The 15,587-nt window shown below is 39.3% G+C and overlaps 1 protein-coding gene across 1 annotated transcript in view; it reads right to left on the minus strand.

Annotated features, from left to right (window-relative positions):
• The window catches only part of LOC145767264 (MICOS complex subunit Mic10-like), a 55,707-nt gene extending 50,202 nt beyond the window's left edge, over positions 1-5,505 (minus strand). The window contains exon 1 of the mRNA XM_082579055.1: positions 4,992-5,505. Coding sequence (XP_082435181.1) covers positions 4,992-5,076 — 85 coding nt within the window. The 5' untranslated portion in view covers positions 5,077-5,505. The remainder of the gene's footprint in view (positions 1-4,991) is intronic.
• Positions 5,506-15,587: the final 10,082 nt, after the last annotated feature.

A 15,587-nucleotide genomic window follows, 5' to 3' on the forward strand; every position in this document is an offset into this window, starting at 1 on the left:
TCAGAACCAACAAAGAAACGCCTTTAATTTTTAACTTGAAGTTCTTCAGTACCAACTGAGAAGAAATATCTTTAATTTTCTTTTGCTTCTGTAGACTACCAACCAACAAGATCTTCTTTTATTATTTTGCTTTAATTTCTTCTTGACCTACCAACTGACAAGAACTCGTCTTTTATTTTTTATGGTCACAGCGGTAAACCATAATCTCTTCGTGGGAAAATTGTAACATAAGATTCCCGAATCCGTTCGTCTGTATGTAATGACCGAAAAAGAAACACTCCTTCGAAACGTCTTTTCAAATTTGTATTTCTGTAAAAATAGCCTCAAAGCTGTCGAAAATGGGATGCAACGCCGTACACCACTAAAACTTGTCACTACAGAACAGATTACTTAGATAAAAGACGGAAAATTTGTCCAGCTAGCAAGCACCAAACAAACAGTTAAATATGTGACTGACTTCCAACAAACAATTTTACGAATGACTAGAATAATTTGCGATATCTCAAATGCACGTAGACAGTAACTGTGACGCAATAATGAAAGACAGTGTCACGCAATTCAAACCGGTGTTCAAAGGTAATGATGCAATATTTCATCAGGTCTTACGACCGATGGTGCAATATTTGGACATTTTCTAGCAATTTCCATGACGTAAGATGCCAGCTAGGTTAAGTAGACCATAACGGTTTTTATATATGACGTTTGATTTGTTGAACAATTGTCTGGAACACAAATCAAAGAGCTTCTGTGAATGTTTCTCAGTTTCAACGTATCCTAGTCAGCAAAAGCTCCCTTTTCTACACGATTTCAACGTTTAAACGATAGGTCACACATAGGGATGGGCAAAATAGAATTTCGAATAGTTGCAATCCGAATATCTAATTATTCGAATTGAAATGACATTTCGAATCGAATTTTCCAAACCGAAATGAAAATTCAAAGAAAATGAAGGGGTGTACCAGCAAACATCTATAGGATTGGCCCATGATACAAGAGAAGGATCCCCAGAGGATACAAACTGATATGAATGAATCAACAAGTGAATAAAAAATTAACAGTTAACCTCTCAAGTACATGTAGCTCCACACAGAGTGAAATTTACATGCCTTTTGACTCTTTTTTATTTCTTTAAAAGTATTCAATATATATTCAATTCAATATATATTCAATTCAATATATATTCAATTCAATATATTCAATTTAATATATTCAATTCAATATATATTCAATATTCAAGTATTCAAGTATTCAATAATACTTTTAAAGAAATAAAAAAGAGTCAAAAGGCATGTAAATTTCACTCTGTGTGGAGCTACATGTACTTGAGAGGTTAACTGTTATTTTTTTATTCACAAAATGAAAATATCTGCTTTTTCGACTACCAAAATTTTTGATTGATTTTTTGCCGATCAGTTACGTTCGGCTCAGCGATAGCTATTCGCTCTAGCGAAAACGGCTAGTCAGCTCTTTTTACCAGTGCGGTTTGTAGACGTCGGAAGACCGTTGTGCTGTGGATTTGCATCGTAGGCTAATACTAAACATGGAACACAATTCAACTCTGGGTGAGGCTACCGCTACACCTAGTGTCATAAGTTCCACAACAATGCAGCAATCCAATGAAATGGGTGATCTATTGAGCTCCGGTGTTGAAGCGACAAATACTTCAGTATCAAGTAAAGATGACAACGAACAGCTTTTAGCTGCTGAAGAAAACCGATCGCACCTTAAGGCAAAAGTGCCAAACAGAGATGCAATTGAATGGTGGAACAAAAATAAAGAAAAGTTCCCGCTGTTGTTTGATCTTGCGAGGAAGTATTTAGTCACTCCTGCATCCTCAGAAAGATCCTTCTCGAATGCTGGATTAACAGCATCAAAACTGCGATTGCGGCCGACTGGCGAGCAATTAAAAGCGTTAAACATTCTTCACTGCAACTGAGACTTGCTCTCCTAGGCAGTTACTGCTGTTTTTTCGTTTGGTTGCCACTTTTCCATTATGTATCTTTAATAAAACCAGAATAAAAACAAAGCTTTTTGACATTTTCTGAAATTAAAATAAATTATTCTAGAATAGGTATATATTTGAAATTCGAAAAATTATTCTAGAATAATTCTAGAATAGCTTATTCTTCTATTTTGCCCATCCCTAGTCACACATTTGGTTAGCCTTTTCATTCTGTTACTACAATATAAAAATTAACTGTTAGGCTAAATGGGTTATTGGAACAATTTTTTGCTAGTAGGAATAACTAGGCTACCCGATAATTTCCTTTCAATCCAAGCTGTAGGCCACACATTTGTTGATCCAAAGTAATCATTTTAACTATTCAAAAGTACTAACTTATAGACATGAACATGATTTTTTTTTTGTAACATTTTCTTTTTTTAATTTTCCTTCATATCTTAAATTTTTCTGAAGGTGTTGCGACCGTGCCAAATTTCTTTCAACTCAATAACTTACTTCGGTCACAAGCACGTTTTAACGTTCACATTTTGTCGCTTCTATCTTTTTCTACACCTTTGTTATGTTGACGTGTATTGTTTTTGATATCATGATCAGAAAGATAAACATTAAACAACTGAACTGACAATATCAAGCACGTTTTAACGTTCGCGTTTTATCGCTTCTACCTTTGCTATGTTGACGTGTATTGTTTTTCATATGATGGTCAGAAATAAAAACAACTCAACTGAACTGACATAACGAATTTTAATTTAATAGTTCAAACATTTTATTTTTATTCCTTTCTGCACGATTTCAACGTTTAGCAATGTTAAAACGATGTAAAAACGGCAAATATAATTAGGCTACGGTACCCGATAATTTCCTTTCAAAAATATCAAAAACTTGCCGAAAAAGGCTCTCTCGCCGAAAAAGGCTTTCGCCGAATAGGGAACTCGCCGAATCGGACTAGCCGAATCAGAGTCGTCGAATCGAACTCGCCGATTAGTAGCAGACCCCATAAGTTGAGCGCATTCTTGCTACTGGCAGTTAACACATTTACGACACATAGTTTTAAGTCTTCTTAGCATTATAGCCTACACATGTTGCATGCCACCGTGCCTTTGTATATCATGATTGAAGCAAGTCCTTAACCTTTCCCAGTACCGATAAACGACTAAACGGTTGTTCATTAAGTATAGGCAGTGGCTATTTGACCGGCGCCGGTCTTTGAATCTGAAACACTATTTGACCGGTTATGACGTCACTATACAAGGCACTTTTTTTCTTTTTCTCTTTCAAAGCAAAAGACGAGAGCACGTATATAAGCTCTAAATCCGACTATTTTATTCAACTCGTTACGTGGCGAGTGCGATACGTCGCCGCCTCCTATTCTAGAGGGACTGAGTTCGATACTACCCGGAAGCGTTCTTCTTTTTTATCTATTTTTTTTTAACTAAATTTTGACACGAAGTGCATTTTTGTAGTCAATTTTTAATTTGAGTTGTCTACAGCCCAATTTTTTATGTCTTTTCAAATGTGAGTAATAAAGTTAGAGTTTTTTTAATTTGCTGGAACTTGAGAATTTCTCTGGGTAATTTTCCGTTTGTGGCCGTGCTAACTATAGCCTACTACATAATTTTTCATTCAGGCACGTTTTAAACCTTCAAGGTTTTGCCACTTTTTCCCGTTCATTATCGTGCTGGGAGGTCCATATCGATTTTTGTAGTTAGTATCTTTTTCGTCCCTGACGCGTTAATGACGAAAAATAAAATGATTAATGGTATGTAAATGTAATGCAACTCAAATTAAAAATTGACTACAAAAATGCACTTCGGGTGAAAATTTAGTTAAAAAAAAAAAAAAATGCTTGCGCGTGGTATCGAACTCAGTCCCTCTAGAATAGGAGGCGGCGACGTATCGCACTCGCCACGTGACGAGTTGAACCAAATAGTCGGATTTAGAAGTTATATACAGCGCGCTTCTCGTCTTTTGCTTGGAAAGAGAAAAAGAAAAAAAGTGATGGTATAATGACGTAATGACGGTCAAATAGTGTTTCAGATTCAAAGACCGGCGCCGGTCAAATAGCCACTGCCTTAAGTATAACATCATGCATCATTCCTTCCTGAGCTGCAGTGGAGACACTTCTCTTCATTGAAAAAAGACGTACTGAAGCTAAAGCTTGCAGGACTCAGTGACTCACATTTTGAAATACTCATGTTTTTACAACATAGGTAGGCTAATAATAATTCTCACTTAGATCAGTGGTTCCCAACTGGGGGGGATTCCCCACTACGTGGTAATTTTACAATTTGCAGGGGGGAATTTGGTTTTAGGATTTTTAAGCCCTGTGAGTTGGCCCAGACTAGAGCGTGTTCTAATCACTTTTAAATTAACATGTTTTCATACACTAATTAAACCTTTGTGACTTCATATTTCTCATTCAAAAGTTAAGATTATCAATAGGTAAAGTAAAGAGTATGCAAACATTGCAAAGCATCTGAGATGTCACAGATATTACGCATTATACAATACATCGTAATTAGAGCCTGTTTGGGATAGCCAGCAACCACATGCAAAGAATATTAAGTAGCTAGTACTAGTAGGGGGAACATTTAGATTTGAATATTGACTAAAAGGGTCCACACTCCACAGGATAAAAAATGCTGGGAACCACTGCTCTTGAATCTTGAATTTTATAGAAATGTTGAAATAACAGTATTAATGAATGATAGCATTTGTTTTCAAGGTTATTTTGACTTCACAAAGTGCTTACTCTGTGAGTTTAAAACAAAAGTAGTGGAAAAAGTAACGATAGCATGTGCTAGTGCTATTTTAGCCCCAGTTGAACGGTCTACTTTAGTTCGAGTAGCAGGTAGCGTGCTACTTTTAAAGTAGCGGATCCCCACCTCTGGTAGTCACCAACTTATCCAAACATAATCTGATAGCATCTTTTTCAATGCTACAGTTTACCGTAATCATTAAAGAACATACTATTCACACATTACAACACATAAAAGTACTGTAGACAAAACCACTTCACACAACTCACCTAATTTAATACCCAAATCAGTGATACACTTATCCAACTTTTTTCCGTATTCTTGCTCTTTTCCTAAAGCAGTGGAAGATGACATTTTACACAGTTCTGAGTGCTTGCAAACTCTTTAAAAGGTCTATGAAAGATTCTTTATTTCTTTCAGGGTTTTACAGTAGCTTGCGGCACACTCGATCCCCTAAAAAAACTTTCAAACAGATTTAATAAACTGCAGTTTCAAACCGTTTAAAGAAATCTATCTACCTATCTTATAAGGTAGAAGCCTTTACAACACTGGCAGAATGACATATCCCTGGGAAACTAAAAGCACACAAGACTCGAATGCCAAATGGTGAGAATGGCCCAGACCCAAAGTTCGGTACAGAAGGTCAGTTTGACGAGTGCAACTTAATTCGTACCGTCAGTTCGTACCTTGAAAAGATCGATAAAAAAAATTAAAAAAAGCCGAAGTCGCCGATCGCAGTTTCCGCAAACATTTTAAAAGGGTTAGGATTAGGGTATCGGAGAATCAGTATCCACAAACAAACCGAAAAGATGAAAAGAAAAAAAATAGAACATCGCTGATCGCAGTTTCCGTTTTTCCGCAAACATTTTAAAATTTCCGGTAATGATCCTAAGAGTTTGCCGAAGTCAAAGATCGCAGTTTCCGCAAACATTTTAAAAGGGTTAGGGTTGATCGGAGTTTCCGCAAACATTTTAAAAGGGTTAAGGTTTAGGGTTAAGGTGTTTCCGCAAACAAAAAAACTGAAAAGATCGAGAGAAAAAAAATAGAACAAAGCCGAAGTCGCTGATCGCAGTTTCCGTTTTTCCGCAGTTTCCGCAAACAGTTCAGTTCAGTTGTTTTTATTTCTGACCATCATATCAAAAACAATACACGTCAACATAGCAAAGGTTGAGAAAAAGGTAGAAGCTACAAAACGCGAACGTTAAAACGTGCTTGTGACCGAAGTAAGTTATTGAGTTGAAAGAAATTTGCCACAGTCGCAACACCTTGAGAAAAATTTAAGATATAAAGGGAAAATAAAAAAAAATAAAATGTTACAAAAAAACAAAACAAAAAACAACATATATTTAGGCTATAGCTTTTTCAGCCACATAACTTTAGCTGATATATTTAAGATTTTAAAATTTCCGACAATGATCCTAAGAGTTTGCTGAAGTCGCTGATCGCAGTTTCTGCAAATATTTTAAAAGGGTTAGGGTTGATCGGAGTTTCCGCAAACATTTTAAAATTTCCGGTAATGATCCTAAAAGTTTTTGTTTGTTTGCGGAAAATTTTAAAATGCTTGCGGAAACTGACCTTTTCAAGGTACGAACTGACGGTACGAATTGTTCATGGTACGAATTAAGGTTGCATCCGATTCATATGAACTAAATATTATAAAAAACAGATAATATGTCGCAAAGTTATGGGTCATAGAAAAGTGGTACTTGTTGTGTTCAATGAAGCGGAACAATCAAGAAAAAAAGGTTGCTTAATTTTGAAGGCATATACTTAGTATTTTGAAAGCCATACAAGACATATTTCTTGTAATATTACATTGTACTAGATCCTTGCTGTTTAGTGCAAAACATAAGAAAAACAAAAACTCAAGAATATACCCCATTTTTCGGGAATTCCCCAAGGGGCTGCAGGAAATCACTCATGCATAATGCTGATTTTAAATGCTCATATCTCAACGTGTACACTGTACACCTGCTATGACTTTGGGTAATACATCTACTGAAAGCTCTCAATGAGGAGAATCACATACTAAAATACTGTGACGTTTTTTTTTTGTATATCTCCCTAAAAAGCTTTCAATTGAAAATGGAAGCACTTTTTAGAAATTTTCCTTACACATTTCCAGTTTAATGATGATAGTCCGGTTAGAAAACGTTTTTATCCAAAATTTTACTATTTAAAAGATTTAATCAATCCTGCTTAGCATTAAGCAGTATAGTATATCTAAAAATATGTTTAACTATGTACAAAACTACAGTAGGGTGGCCCTGAACTGTATGTAAAAATATAGCAAATCTCAATGGGCCACCCCATCAATCTGTGCCAATTGCCTCAAAATGGCACAGTGTGAAATATGGTTCTGATTGAACAACTTTTAGAGGTAACCCTGTGATGGTAATACTGATTTACATGGATGCAACCTAGTTCGTACCCTGAATAGTTCGTACCCTCAGTTTGTACCCTGAAAAGATCGAGAGAAAAAATTAAAAAAAGCGGAAGTCGCTGATCGCAGTTTCCGCAAACATTTTAAAATTTTCTCCCTGAAAGAATTGAGAGAAAGTTAGCACAAAGCCGAAGTCGCTGATAGCAGTTTCCGCTAACCCTAACCCTCGCTCAACACAGTTTCCGCAAACATTAGGGATGGTAGGGGATTGCTCACTCAAAAAGTAGGTGGACAACTGGAGGGTCACAGTGTTGTTACAAAATTTGGTGCAACTACAGCTTGAGGTCTACCGCCATATGTCGCATACCCAGGTGCAGCGCATGTGACCTGTCTACGAGTGTACAAAGTGTGTATTGCCAAAATAAATGTATGAAAATGTGTGATATCATGCTTATGTAATGCTATACTAGTCATAATAATGCAGCAATAGATTTCACGCTACAGTGGTAGCAGTAGTTAACCTCACACTGCTGTAGCAAGGTTTTGTCGATGTTCTAGCATCCTAAACCTCGAGGCAAAATATAGCATTTCATTTGTTAAAAATGGATTTGCGTAAAAGCAAACAAAACTTTTTGCAGTTCTGCCAATTTTCAAATTTTGCAGTGACCCTCCAGCTGTCCATATCGCTAAAAAAATCAATAAAGCGAGTCGTCTCGTTATTCCACTGTCCCTAGCAAACATTTTTCCGCGGTTTCCGCTAACCCTTACCATCCAGGGATGGCCAAATAATTTTGGCCATGATCCACTACCGGCAAATCTGAGAAGTTAGTGATCCAAAATGAGCTGAAGACGACACCCAGCGGCGGGGGGTCTGGGGGCCCCCCCCCAGAAAATTTTTAAAAATTACTTTAAATTCGGTGCATTCTGAGAGCATTTTCAACAAAAATGTGGGTATCAATATTCCTGTAACATAGTGCTGTCCGGTGGCATAGCAAAAGGATAAGATCATGTTTTCTTGGGCATTTTTCGGTAATAAAGCTAAGTCTCTATGTTTTCTTGTTGCTAATTCCTGGCTGAGATATTCGAATGTTTGGTTTTGGCAAAACTCGCTCTTTTAATGCAGTTTCGTGTAAAATTAGGCAAACTTTGTTTTAGAGACATAGAAACTGAAAGCATCATTCTCAATATCGTGATTCGTGACGTCACACGCGTGCCAAAGGGGGGGGGGGGTTGTAACCCCCAAAACCTCCCCTTGGCTACGCCACTGGCTGAAGATGTGCATTTTTCCTTTTGTATCATACAAAAAAGATGGAATTATTTGGGTACATCTAAAACAAGGCGTCAAGATACGATATATACATAATTTGATTAAAAATCAGTGAATGAGTGTGCTGTAATGAACAGGTCTGGTATTAGAGAGAAAAATGATGAGTGGGCTTTGATTTTACAATACTATCGAAACGTGGTTTCCTGTTATTTACAGCGATTTTTACGAGTTCATGAAGATGAATATTTAAAAAAAAAGTAAAAAAAATTAGCAATTTTTAAAATAAATACTTTGAAGTTTTTTTCAGAGCCAACTTGAAAGATCCACAAAAAAAGTTGAAAAGATCCGGAACCGGATCGCGATCCGCCATTTGGCCATGCCTGCGCTAAGTTAGACTAATCTATGCTCTAACTCGTTGCTCTAACCATAGATATCTTACATATAGATATGCAACTCAGTGGTGCGTAACGATGTTTGAAGGCTAACAGCGTAGCTATGGCTGTATGCATTGACTTCAAACTTGGCACAGCAAAACAACTTTATTTTTAATATATTTTTTTGGTTTTTGTTTAAATAAAACTTTCTTCGTTTTCAAGTTGACGTATGGATTGCTTGTGATGACGTCACATTCTCGTTCCGCATGGACTGCTTTATGGAGATTCTGGCGATTGAAAACAAATCACAGTCACAGAAGGTACCTCTAAATACCCATTGTCTGGCATTGTCGGGCATTGTCAGGCATTGTCGGCTTTTTGGGGGGTTGTGGAGCATTTTCAGGGGTTGTCGAGGATTTTCAGGGGTTTCAGGTATTGTAGAGTAGGCTAACTACTTTCAGGCATTGTTAGGAATTTCTAGGCATTGTGTAGGATTTTTAGGCATTGTCGATCATTATCAGTGGTTGACAGGCTTGTGAGGCATTGTCGAACATTTTCAGGCATTATCGAACATATTCAGGGGTTGTCGAGTATTTTCAGGGGTTGTCAGGCATTGTAGAGTAGCTACTTTCAGGCATTGTTGGGAATTTCCAGGCATTGTCTAGGATTTCCAGGCATTGTCGATCAATATCAGTGTTTGACAGGTTTGGTAGTCATTATGGAACATTTTCAGGCATTGTCGAACATTTTCAGGGATTGTCGAGCATTTTCAGGGGTTGTCAGGCATTGTAGAGTAGCTACTTTCAGGCATTGTTGGGAATTTCCAGGCATTGTCTAGGATTTCCAGGCATTGTTGATCATTATTAGTGGTTGACGGGTTTGTCAGGCATTGTGGAACATTTTCAGGGGTTGTCTAGCATTTTCAGGGGTAGTCAGGCATTCTAGATTAAGCTACTTTCAGGCATTGTTGGGCATTTCCTAGCATTGTCTAGGATTTCCAGGCATTGTCGATCATTATTGGTTTTTGACACGTTTGTCAGGCATTGTCGATCATTTTCATGCATTTTTATTCCGAGCTCTGCATGCGCAGCAGAATGATCCCTTTCTATTTTGCGTAGGTTGTAAACGTATTTACGGTATACACAAACACAGCAGCGTTTAAATGACCTGGCTATCATAAGTATCGACAATGCCTGACAAACCTGTCAAAACCTGCTGGTAATGATCGACAACCCAAGAAAACGTTCGACAATGCCTAACAAACCTATCTACCACTGAATATGTTCGACAATGCCTGGAAATCCTAGACAATGCCTGAAGATGTCCGACAATCAGTGGCGTAGCTAGGGGGGAAGGAGGGGCGGACCGCCCCAGCGGCACGTCTGGGAGCGGCACTTTCAGACTACGATTTTTGATTTTGATTATAATCTGATAAAAACGCATTTTCATTTTCACACAGGGCCGGATTTAACTGATGGGGGGCCCGGGGCACTTTTAGATCAGGGGCCCCCGTGCAAAAAAATTCGCCTACGGCACGAAACACCCCCTCGACGTCTACAGTAGCATCAATCCAGCACTGCACAGCATTTTGCAGAAACCACAAAAGCTAAAAGAAAAAAAATAACACGAAATCACATTTATTTCAAGTAGGGGTGCCCTTTAAAAGTCGGGGGTCCGGGGTACCTAAATCCTAGACAATGCCTTGAAATTACCAACAATGCCTGAAAGTAGCTACTCTAAAATGCCTGACAACCCCTGAAAATGCTCGACAACCCCTGAAAATGTTCGACAATCCCTGAAAATGTTCGACAATGCCTGAAAATGTTCCATAATGACTACCAAACCTGTCAACCACTAATATTGATCAACAATGCCTGGAAATCCTTGACAATGCCTGGAAATTCCCAACAATGCCTGAAAGTAGCTACTCTACAATGCCTGACAACCCCTGAAAATCCTCGGCAACCCCTGAAAATGTTTGACAATGCCTGAAAATGTTCTATAATGCCTAACAAACCCGTCAACCACTGATAATGATCGACAATGCCTGGAAATCCTAGACAATGCCTGAAAGTAGCTACTCTACAATGCCTGACAACCCCTGAAAATGCTTGAAAATTTCCGACAATGCCTAACAGCAAGCCTGTCAACCATTGATAAGTAGGTAAATACCTTTTTTGGAGCTGTAGTTCCAGGACATGTTGAAGTTTTATTCAATTAATCTACTGAGTGTTACCAAAATGAAAGTTACTGCTGGCTACCGAAAGCTGTGCTATAGCATTTGGTAGCCTAGTTATGGTGTGTACCAAACATTAAAATTGTCTTGGTTTGGCGGTTGGATCCGTGATGCTAATGAAGCTGTCTCGGCAGGGGGAGGATGCCCCCTGCCCTCAAATTTTCTCTGTATGGGGGGCAACGGTGCCCTTTTAAGGTCATGTAAGCTACTGCACATTTTGCAATATAGGCTAACAACTTCTGCTATTCGCTTTTAGCCAAATTATAGGGCCTATAGCCTACAGTAGGTCCACACAAATTATCCCGTGGACACATTTTATACTTTGCAGCAGATTGTGATGCTATGAATGTGAAATTTACCTTTCGTTTCTTGTTCAAGCTATTGCAATTATTCATCTGTCTCACATTTCAACTTTCATGGCTAATAGCGGGAAAACGAACGAGTTGCCCAGCATTATCGCTACCGTATATCTCACCCTAAAATTGTTCCGGCGCCCCTCTATCTCAGGTTTGTAAACTGCCTACAACAAGCTTTAATGAGTCACTGGAAATAAGCTTAAATGGTAGTTCCAACGATCATGAAACAGAAGTTGCATAACCTACGTGAAGAAAGATTATTGTCTTGATTTTTCATAGTAGGCTATTCTGTGAAAACTTGAAATATATGCCAAACAAAATATTCCAAAGGAGCTCAAAAGCCACCACTCGCCAAGCCCAAACCGTACAATAATAGCCTACCATAGATAGGCTAGCCAAGCTGGCAACCTTGATTGTTGATTGTGTCCATAAAGTCAGTCGAGCGTGACGATAATTTCACGATTGCTGAGTTGCATATCTATATGTAAGATATCTATGCTCTAACCCTAACCTTCGCTGATCGCAGTTTCCGCAAACATTTTTCCGCAGTTTCCGCTAACCCTAACTCTCTAACTATAGAGTAATCTATGCTCTAACCCTAACCCTCGCTGACCGCAGTTTTCGCAAACATTTTTCTGCAGTTTCCGCTAACCTTTACCCTAACTCTAACCATAGAGTAATCTACGCTCTAACCCTAACCCTCGCTGATCGCAGTTTCCGTTAACCGCAGTTTCCGCTTACCCTAACGCGGCCCTAACTCTAACAATCGAGTAATCTATGCTCTCTAACCCTAACCATCGCTGATCGCAGTTTCCGCAAACATTTTCCGCTAACCTTTACCCTAACCATAGAGTAATCTATGCTCTAACCCTCGCTGATCGCAGTTTCCGCAAATATTTTTCCGCAGTTTCATTTTTCCGCAGTTTCCGTTAACCCTAACCCTCGAGTTTGGTTGCGGAAACTCCGATCAGCGAGTTCGGGTTTGTGCTATTAAACTGCGATCAGCGACTTCAGCTTTTTTTAATTTTTTCTCTCGATCTTTTCAGGGTACGAACTGAGGGTACGAACTGTTCAGGGTACGAACTAGGTTGCACCCGATTTACATAGCATAAAGCAGGCCTCCCATACCGTGACCCTTATTTCTAAGATTTGTCCTTATTTTGAAGAACTGTGTCATAGAAAATCTTAAAAACATGGGAAATATTTAGTTAGTGCAGAAAAAAATTCATCAATCACACATACAATGTATTATTCCTAGAAACTATGTGCGATTGACGAATCTTTTTCTGTTTTTAGGTTCTTATTTTTTTAGTTCATATAGTCGGCAGCCCTGGGTAGCCTATAAGGCTAATTAAAGCATGAATTACAATTACTAAATTTCAAGGCTTAAAGGCCACCCCTCAACATTTTCTTATTAAAAAAGTTTCTACCAGTTTTTACTCTGTTTAAGGAACAGTTTCAGAGGTGACCTGAGTAAATTTAACAAATTTAATTTTAAGGGCCACCATAATGTACTGCACAATAAAAACAAAAATTATTTAAGTACCGATACAAGTATATCATGCACTACCAGCATTGTTGATACAAATTTACATGGCTTAGTTTAAACAAACAATATGGTGTATTGATACAGTACAAGCAGGGTAGAAATATAACAACGAACAATGCAGTCTATAGTAACACAAACATAGTTAAAAATACAGTCAACAAAAAATATAGTCCATAGTGATACAAAGAGAGTAGAAATACAATCACCAACTTTTTCATGATAGATCAATAGCCTCTAAAGCAGTGGTTCTCAACGGGGGCGGTATCGCCCCCCGGGGGGCGTTTTGATTTTGCAGGGGGGCGGTATAATTACCTTGGCTTAAGGGGGCGTTTTGAGGACATTCTGGTTTAACCTATCTACCGCCCAGCGTAAAGATTTCGTCAAAGAGCTGGTATCTTCGTGGTAGCATTTCCTACCGCATAACTCAGAGGTTCCCAACCTTTTTACGATCTTGTACCACTTGGACGCTCTGTACTGCCAAGCGCACTACTTCTTGCAGAACAACTAATTTGATCGAATCAAATTTTATTCAAAAGAATAATATTGGCGTGCAAAAATAACACTAAAGTAGCCTACCACAATTAAATTTAATGAGATTTTGTTTTTGTTTACTGTCCACCAATTGGTCGATGCGAGGTGTAAATTTGCCAACAGCACAACAAAACTCATTTCCGGGCGCACCTAGTCGGTTTCGATTTTTTGACTTGATGTTCATCATGACTGAAAATCCCTGCTCGCATTCCCACGTGGAAGGGAAAATCAGTAGCAGTGGAACAGCATGAGAAGCTAGCGTTGAATATGAAGAGGCCATAAATACTGAGCAAGAAGTTTATTGGAGACCTAACTGTTATTGAACATTTTATTCCGATCTACTTTTACCTTACAACTAGCATTATTCAACGCTTCTTCTCTCGTGTTGTCGCTATATGTCAGGGCATCCGTTGGTTAGCCACTGCCTGGTGTCGTCATCGATGGAAATTAGGCCTTCCATACCATGGGGTGGTCTGTATAGCCGGCAATCCTTGATAATGTGGGCTGCCGTCTGCATTTCGCCACACTCACAAGCAGCACTCTCTGCCAAGCCCCAGCGCAACATGTCTGCACCATAGCGTCCAACACCAGTGAGCAAACGGTTACGCCTTGATGAGGCAAGTCTAGAGAGGCCATGTCCCAGCTGGTTTTCGGACGGGGATCTGAATACTTGGCGAAGTGGGGACGTGCTGCTTGACCATTGTTCACACCACGCCGCGTGGCACCACTGTTTGCTAGGGCTTCCACCAGAGGCTGCCAGAAGGTCTTGTGCAGCGCGTACAAATGGTTTTCTTGATTTTAGCCGCTGCTTTGGTGGATATCTCAGCGTGGTTGTGTGTAGCGGATGGCCAGGGTTTAGGGCTTTACGGCTCAGGGAAAGAACAGCACGTTGGCGCCGTAGTGCAGCTGGCTCAATGCTTGCAAGGACAGGCAAACAGTCAGTTGGAGTTGGGCGGAGGCAACCTGTGACAGTTCGCAGGCGTTGGTGATGCCTTCAACATTTAGTTGCAGAATGGTCACTCCTTGACCTACAACAGCTGGTGCTGTTCGCCCTGACAAGGGCGCTGTGCTTGGTCTGGGGGTGCCATTCTGATGATTGTTCTTCCGCATGTTGACTTTTATAGCGACAGTTGTAGCAAGTTTAGTTTCCCAAAGTAGGTACTTGCGGAGACGACCACGTGGAGGTACTTGCTTTCGTCCCCATTCAACGCTACTTGTAGCTTAAGCTATAAAACAGCAGATGATATCTATCATCAAGAGTAATCATTTGACATAATTAACGCCCACTGTCTCACAGCGTTTTACGACTTTTCAAAGCAACTGTGCTCTGTGTTGACAATTGACATGACCTGTATTCTGAAGATCGTAATCAGTGTTGTACGTTGACGCCGTCAACTTTTTGTTGACGCTGAGGCTAGCGCCGTCAATTTATTTTTCAGTTGACGGACGTGATGGCGCCGTCAAATATTTTGCCGATTTTAAGCGTCAAGCGCTAAGCGTCATTTTTTGTTTTTATGGAAAATCTCGTTTCACAATAAGAGTTTCACAATATATTCTGGCCAGCGCGACTCATCCGAATTACTGGCTTTGGCGTTGGTTGGAATGGCTCCCTGGAATACACGCGGAAGAAGTTCGCCAAATGGTGATCACCCATGTATTGAGAACGAGGGATCAGAGACAGAAAGCGAAAAATCCATGAATGGCATCGCGGACGTTGAATATACTTTATTTCAAGAGCCTTATGCCCCTGAAAAGAGCGATGTTGGTGCAGTGGACCTCGTTAAAAGATTTATACATGCTAAACTATCACAGCACGCTTGGAACAGTGATAGGCTACCTTTACGACTAAACGTTTTCAACTTGTTTTTGAAATACAACACACCAATACCAACCAGCGCTGCTGTGGAACGCATGTTTTCACTTGGAAAGGACAATATGCGCAGGGGCGCCGGAAGCGGGGGGGGGAGCAGATGCCCTCCTGCACTCAAATTTCTGTGGATGAGGAGGGAAGAGGGAGCAATGGTGCCATTTTAAGGTTATGTAAGCTACTGCACACTTTGCAATATAACAATTTATGCTATTCGCTTTTAGCCTAATTATAATGTTCTATTTTTGCCTCAAAATAATATTCACGACACAAAATTCTCCATCACAGTAAGTTATATTACA

The sequence above is a fragment of the Aplidium turbinatum genome, chromosome 3, assembly GCF_918807975.1.
Source record: "Aplidium turbinatum chromosome 3, kaAplTurb1.1, whole genome shotgun sequence".
NCBI classification, from domain to species: domain Eukaryota; kingdom Metazoa; phylum Chordata; class Ascidiacea; order Aplousobranchia; family Polyclinidae; genus Aplidium; species Aplidium turbinatum.